The 7,549-nt window shown below is 35.6% G+C and overlaps 1 protein-coding gene across 2 annotated transcripts; it reads right to left on the bottom strand.

Moving 5' to 3' along the window:
- Nucleotides 1-838: 838 nt before the first annotated feature.
- Nucleotides 839-5,800, bottom strand: LOC107732499 (axin interactor, dorsalization-associated protein-like). Of its 2 annotated transcripts, none has more exons than XM_016543854.1 (9): nt 5,542-5,800; nt 4,895-4,961; nt 4,637-4,690; nt 4,370-4,424; nt 4,040-4,103; nt 3,626-3,690; nt 2,005-2,127; nt 1,798-1,920; nt 839-980 (listed from the first exon to the last, which is right to left on the bottom strand). In XM_016543854.1, exons 1-9 carry the CDS (start codon nt 5,649-5,651, stop codon nt 859-861), a joined length of 783 nt encoding a protein of 260 aa, XP_016399340.1. In that variant the 5' UTR covers nt 5,652-5,800; the 3' UTR covers nt 839-858. The 2 variants fall into 2 exon arrangements, with proteins under 2 accessions (XP_016399340.1, XP_016399339.1); XM_016543853.1 differs by having other exon boundaries at nt 840-980; nt 3,593-3,690.
- Nucleotides 5,801-7,549: the final 1,749 nt, after the last annotated feature.

Below are 7,549 nucleotides of genomic sequence, written 5' to 3'. Positions count from 1 at the left end.
AGGTAATTTGCATTTAACGATTAATCATGCCAAGATTTGCTTGCATGTTCTCATTATGACATTCGAAAAAGCTGTGTAATGATACACACGCCATTAAACAACACGATGAATAAAGTCTTCACAGAAATGCAGTACTTTTTTAACCATTTAGTTGATTCCGAGACTCCAACACTGACATAACTAAATTAAACAGCCCAATATGGGAAAAGCATCTCCATTAGTATTTCCTTATTTTAAAAAATTATCTGGAAAATTCCTGTGATTAAAATTGTTTGTGGAGTGAGGGGAACTAAAATAGCCTAGCTATGTTTACAGTGTTTATTATAATGTTTGTAAATATTTCGCGTTGGCATTAGGCCTATTTCTGAATGAAATAATAAAATGCAACTTATACGCGATTTGTTTTTTTTTTCTTCTAAAAAACATTCTTGTTTTCACTGTTATACACTAGGGGGCACTATTACACATCTTCTGAACGAGTACAAAACCTCCCGAACAAAAACACATGTGTACAGGACGGAGAAACGAGCAATCTCTTATGTAAACACATGCATATGAAAAATAATGCTTTTCTCACCTTTTTGCTCAAAATTATGCATTTTTATGAAACCTACCTATATTCAAGTGTTGATAAAAAAAAAAAAAAAAGAATGCTAAAGGTAGAGGCTCTGATCTTTATTTTGGTGTATTGCATATTCAAATATTCATACAGCAAAATATTCTGGAGGCCATCAAATTTTAGTGAAAATCATCAAAATCGCTGGCGGTGGCTGGCAACTTTTTTCAAAAATGCTGGCGGGGAAAGAGTTAATGATGTAACAGTAGGATGCAACCAACTTTGAAAAACTCGCCCGATACTTACAGTTCTATAACAATGGGACCTGGTTTGATTTCATCCATTTCCATGAAAGCAAAACACTTAGTGCTTGTGAGTCTTTTCTTGGGTTTGTAGTGTTTGAATTCGAAGAAAATTGCTGCACCTACAAAAGAGGCAAACGCAATAATGATCAAGCACAACAATATACTGATATATTTTATACTCCGTCTCTTGAGTCTTAATGCAAGATTAGGATGAGTTTGTTTCTTCATCAGATTTGGAGAAATGTAGCATTACATCAGTGTCTCAGCAATGGATGCTCTGCAGTGAATGGGTGCCGTCAGAATGAGAGTCCAAACAGCTGATAAAAACATCACAATAATCCACAGCACTCCAGTCCATCAATAAATGTCTCAAGAAGACAAAAGCTGAAAGAAATCCATCAAGACATTTTTAACTTTTTAAACCATTTCAAACTCTTGCTTTTGGTCAAAATATGAGTCCAGTGAAAAAGTTGACTTGTCTGAATCAGGAGAGAGATCTGCACAGATCAAGCGCCATTTACAAGCCAAAACAGCTCTATACAAATATGTGGCTGGATTTTGATGTGAGAAGACAACAGGAGATGGACTTTTTCACTGGAGGAAGAAATATTGGAAATAGAGCACTCATATTTTAGCTGGAAGCAACAGTTTGAAGTTAAAACGTCTCCAAACAGGATTTGTTTCAGCTTTTGTCTTCACAAGACACTAACTGATGGACTGGAGTGGTGTGGATTACTTGTGGATTATTGTGATGTTTTTATCAGCTGTTTGGACTCTCATTCTGACGGCACCCATTCACTGCAGAGCATCCATTGCTGAGACACTGATGCAATGCTACATTTCTACAAATCTGAGGAAGAAACAAACTCATCCTAATCTTTGATGGAGAAAATTGTCATTTTTGATTGAACTATTCCTATAAGAGCCAAGTGAGACCTTTTGGTAGTTTTTCTAGATGTTTCTGGATTTCTACATCCACGCTAAAATTAATATACGTGTCCTCCTTGCGCGTGGCCACTGGCGTGTCCTGAACCGGGTTCAAGTCTATACCATTCAGATCTGGATAGTGAAAAGGAAAGATAAATATATAAGAAAAATGTTAAGACATCTGATATGTGGTTAACAAGCGCTGCTGAGCTCTACCTTTAACACTGACTGTAATGTATGGGTCAATGCACTGTCCTGCGTCTTTCAGACCGATCTTCTCTATCGTCAGCGTGAGCAAAGTCAATCCTGGCTCCGAGGGTAACCGTGGCAACAGCGTACCTGTCAAAAGACGTCAAACTAAAAACTGGCACAAATGAAAATGAGTTTGCTTGTTGATAGAGAAAATGGATCAACAACAGGCACTTTTTAAAAAAATTTTACAAGTTCATCTACTGTTTACTTATATTAAATATATTATTACAGAGCTTGGGCTATTATTGTTAAACTAAAACCATTAAAAAATCAGTGCAAAAAATTATTTTCTAGCTCAGTATTTTTGTCGTCTAAATATCTAAACATTCTTGAGTCAAGATATATTTACTTGAAACAAAATGACTTAAGATATTAAACCTTGTTTTCTGAAAAATCTATCAAAATTTTGTTAGTTTTTGTAGGGTGACCATACGTGCCATTTTCCCAGGACGCGTCCTGGCCAGGATTTCTATATTGCCTAAAATATCTAGGGTTTGGCTTTGTTTGCGTGTGCAGACCGATCGGTGTATGACATCGGTTCCTTGTGTTTTCGAAACGCTGTCGAGGTACTTTGAATCAAAGCAATATAGAAATCCTGGTCAGGACGCGTCCGGGGAAAATGGCACGTATGGTCACCTTAGTTTTTGATTAAACAAGAAAAAGATCTGCCAATGAGGTAAGAAACACCATCTAATTTAAAGGGAAAACGACAATTTTTCTTGCCACATTGGCAGATATTTTAATCACAAAAAAATATTCCCATTAAAAAAAAAAACTGTTTTGATACAATTTTCAGAAACCAAAACTTAATATCTTAATGATTCATTTTGCTTCTCATATAAATGTTTGTTGATTTAAGAATGTGTAGGTATTTGTAATGAAAACAAGAGTAAGAAAATAATTTTTGCAGTGCATTACTTAAATACTAACTGAAATAAAATTGTCAAATAAATATTTTAAAAGAAATAACATTTCAATGCAGCTATGCAGCCAAGGCAATATTTCCCATTTTTATTTCGTTTGAAGTTGAAGTAATGAAATTACCTAAAACATAAAACTACATGGACATATTTAAGAAGAATACAAAATTTAAATCATAACTAAAATTAAAATGAAAAGAGAAAATCTAATTCAAAATATTAACAAAAACATTATATCAATGACACAGAACAAAGCTAGACCAATTTCTGAAGAAAATGTGAGTGTTATATCTGCCTGATTTTTTTTTTTTAAGGTTGAAAAATCAAATTTAAGGCATGAGCATAAAGAAGTGCGTAAATACTGAACGTCATGCACTATGAAGGGAATCACCTGGAACCCGAATACAAAATGTAAAGCATAAATAAAATTAAAATGAAAAGAGAAAATCTAATTCAAAATATTAACAAAAACATTATATCAATGACACAGAACAAAGCTAGACCAATTTCTGAAGAAAATGTGTGTGTTATATCTGCCTGATTTTTTTTTTTAAGGTTGAAAAATCAAATTTAAGGCATGAGCATAAAGAAGTGCGTAAACACTGAACGTCATGCACTATGAAGGGAATCACCTGGAACCCTTGAAGGGAAGGATGGTGTTGAACCTGCTCCAGTCCCAGCGTCCAGCTCCTCCTCGAGGTTCTCCTCCTCACCTGGTGCAAGAATCTTCCTAAAAACACCCAGAATCAATGATCAGTCACTGCAGCAGAAAAACAAGACATTTGCTCAAATCGGATTCTACTATGCTATATTATTAGTATAGTAAGTATCTTCAAAAACATGAGATGGAATATTGTGCATATAATCATGCCTAACAACACTCTTTATAGTCAAATCGGATTCTACTATGCTATATTATTAGTATAGTAAGTATCGTCAAAAACATGAGATGGAATATTGTGCATATAATCATGCCTAACAACACTCTTTATAGCAGTGTTATAATTGGAACGCTGGATTGACCAATCAGCATCCAGGACCGGAACTATCCGTTCTATAAATAAACATTAAAGAACTACCTCAAAGGCACTGGTTGGACATCAAAAGGGAAATCTTTGTTGTAAGTCAGAATGCTCTTAATAACTGTGGAGAAACAGAAGAATAGCAGTGATATATAAACTCAGTCCAGTAAGTGTTCGTCTTGAAATATAAAAGTTATTCTTATGTTGAAAAGTAGGTAAAGATGTGACCACAAGAAGACAATTACAATTAGACTAAAAGACATTTTACTTTTACTAAAAAAAAATCAAGACGACAGAATGCATGGAGTAGATAATTTAGAGGATACATTTAAATTCATCTATCAAATAGGGTTAAAATAATTCATATCCACATATTAATGTACATACTGGGCTCCAGTTTTTTCAGGTCTTCTAACTTGAACTCCTCTTGAGATTGTGTGCACTGACAAGGAGAGACACCAGAATCACAGTTTAAACTTAAGCACGGATAATCTGTGTATTATTCCCAATCGTTACATTGACAATGTGAGACGATAAATACATTGCTGGAGGGACAGTTTCAGCGATATCTTTAACTGGATTTTTTACACTTTCTGAAGAAACTGTCAGTAATAATGAACTCTCATCTTGTCTGATGATCATAACAGCACTAACCTGTAAGGCTGCACTTCGCATTTCAAGGCATGTCGCAAACTTTCCCAGGGTTTTCTGGAAAATAAATTAATAAAACAAAATTTATTTTGTGCGAGATAGCAGAACCGGACAGCAGTAGACCACAGCAAAACGAACAAATATCTTAATAAATATAATTTTAAATATCTGATCAGTTCCAAATTTGGAATTGCATTTCCTGTCATGTGATTAAGCGTCAAAAAGTGATTGACAGCTGTCAGTCATCATCAACATACTTACCTTCTGTTCCTCTGTGAAATCATGCGAGTTTGACGACTGCACTTCTTTCTGAACTTGCCTTGCGAGTCTGAAGAAAACATCACAAGAACTGGTTACAAATGACTGATGTCTAATGATAACTGTGTTTATAGACACATCTGCAGTCCAGCTAAGAGATGAAATGCACTAAGATAATAAATAATAAAAGTGCTTTTCTTTACGGACAGTAATGCAGTTATTGACACCGTGCTCCAGAAAGAAATGCACATTAAATCCATGAATAAAATGCACAAGTAGAGTGTGAAGCTCGGGAAGAGTGCATCTGTTGTCATTGGTTCAGACTGAGAGTGAAACTCCACCCACTGCTGGAGGGTGTGGCGCGCAACATAACACAAACAGACTGCCAAACACTCAACACTTATTTATTTACTCACAGCATCTCATGCATCAAATCGAACAATGCGAGAACACGCGAAATAAAGTACTAATGACTCTGTGGCGGGAAATAAATTGCTACTTTGTGTAATTGCAATGCATCACTTGTCATGTAACTTCTATTTGTATTGTTTGTAGAAAAAAACACCCTCTCACTTGTAACCAACTCTGATCCAGAGATCGCCAAATATATATATATTTTTTTTTATTTTGATCAAAAATGCGTAACTTACATTTGATATTCATCGATGGCTTCCACCAGCTGCCCCCACGAATCAAAGTCCGTGCCTTTTTTAAAACTCGCGTGCCATTTCTGGACGGTTTTGGTGACATGATCTGACATCTTCTCGGGATAAAGTTGCGCGAAACGAAAGCTCAGGGCTCTGACATCGCTGGTGAAGTTTTATCTCCAGCGCCGCATTGTTGCGCACCGCCGGGGAAACGCACTGGGCTCCGGATGCTCCGGTGGCATCGCCACACATCGACACAGGCCTTCTTCTTCTTCTTTTGTGTTTAATGGCGGTTGGCAAACCAGCTTAAGGTGCATTTCCGCCACCTACTGGGATGGAGTGTGAGGCCTCGATGAACGAATATATTATATACTACTAATTAAAAAAAAAAAACTAAATTCTTCTAATCAAATCTGTATCTCTCAGATATTTTAGAAGAAAATCATAAACCCTTAGATGTTTCTGTGCATTCTGAAATATATTCATAACTGAAATGTCATTGATTTCCATATCTCTTAGTTTTTCAACAAGTTGCTTTCTTTGTCTATTATATGCCTCACAATGTAAAAGCACATGTTCAACTGTTTCTGTTATTCCACAGTAACTGCAGCTATCTGACTCACTTTTTCCTATTATATACAATGAATAATTAAGGTTAGAGTGTCCTATACGGATCCTGGTTATAACAGTATCTTCTCTTCTGTTTCCATATACCTTTCTTTCAATCCACACTTTCTGTTGAATGCTAAATAAGTGTCTCCCTGTTGACTCTTTATTCCATACGTCTTGCCACATGTCGGGTTGCACCCCAATCTACCCCTGCCAAACATCTTAAAATATTTATTCCCTTTTTACATTTATCTATTACTTTATTAATATGTGATGCAAAAGTTAGTTTTGAGTCCATCCATAATCCAAGGAACCTAATTTCTGTTACCTGCTCTAACATTTTTCCATAAATCTTTAGTTTAATATTTGGTGATTTCTTCTTTTTTGAGAAACATATCACTTTAGTTTTTTCTACTGACAGTCTAAAACTCCACTTATTTACCCATTTTTCCACTTCATTAACTGCTTTCTGCATACTACTTTCCACAAATACTACATTTCTTCCCCTTTTCCACAAGGCACCATCATCAGCATATAAAGATTTACCAAATCCTTGTCCAATCATTGAAAATATGTCATTTATCATTATGTTAAATAAAACTGGGCTACACACACTTCCTTGTGGGGTCCCATTATCTGTTGAGAAAGTCCTAGAATAACTTGCTCCGACCCTTACTTGTATGGTCCTATTAATCAAAAAATCCATAATCCAATTGTACATTTTTCCTTTTATTCCCATCTTGTCTAATTTAACTAAAAGTCCCTTTCCACAGCATATCATAGGCCTTTTCCACATCAAAAAATACACCTACCAACACCTCCTTATTCACTATTGCCTTTCTAATGTCAGATTCTAGACATATTATTGCATCCATTGTATTACGCCCTTTTCTAAAGCCACTCTCATATGAAGATATTAGATTTTTATTTTCTATTACATAATTTAATCGGCTAATTATCATTCTCTCCATCACTTTGCATAAATTAGATGTTAAAGAAATTGGTCTATAATTTGATGCTTTTGAGTGATCCTTTCCAGGCTTTCCAATTGGAATTATCACTCCGTGTTTCCAAGAGGTAGGGAGTTTTCCTAACTCCTCGACACAGGCCTGACGCGAGTGCAACCGAACTACCTGCGACTGCGCCGGAAGGCTTTCAAAATAAAAGTCCGAATACGAGTTCAAGAAAAAAAGAAGACGTGAGAGAGGGATACGAACCTTATAATTTATAAAAAATTCACGAGACCTTTGTGATAGTAGTGTAATAAGTGAGTAATTGCGTAGAGCTCTATATAAACAACTAGGGCGTATTAATTTTGTCATTGGTGGGGACATAACAGCAGACAATAACATGACAGCAGCAGTTTTAAAGATGTTCTGATTGTTTGACAACTTAAACGAGA

Source organism: Sinocyclocheilus rhinocerous, unplaced genomic scaffold (assembly GCF_001515625.1).
Source record: "Sinocyclocheilus rhinocerous isolate Xijiao unplaced genomic scaffold, SAMN03320098_v1.1 scaffold310, whole genome shotgun sequence".
NCBI lineage: Eukaryota > Metazoa > Chordata > Actinopteri > Cypriniformes > Cyprinidae > Sinocyclocheilus > Sinocyclocheilus rhinocerous.
The sequence above is the reverse complement of the archived record's forward strand: the minus strand, read 5'-3'. Positions and strand labels throughout refer to the sequence as shown.

Coding starts and splice junctions, on each gene's coding strand:
- LOC107732499 (XM_016543853.1), bottom strand. CDS start 5,651: ATGTCAGATCATGTCACCAAAACCGTCCAGAAATGGCACGCGAGTTTT. Junction 2,128..3,592: donor CTTCCCTTCAAGGGTTCCAG/GTGATTCCCTTC, acceptor GTCTTTTGACAG/GTACGCTGTTGCCACGGTTA. Junction 1,921..2,004: donor CATTACAGTCAGTGTTAAAG/GTAGAGCTCAGC, acceptor TTCACTATCCAG/ATCTGAATGGTATAGACTTG.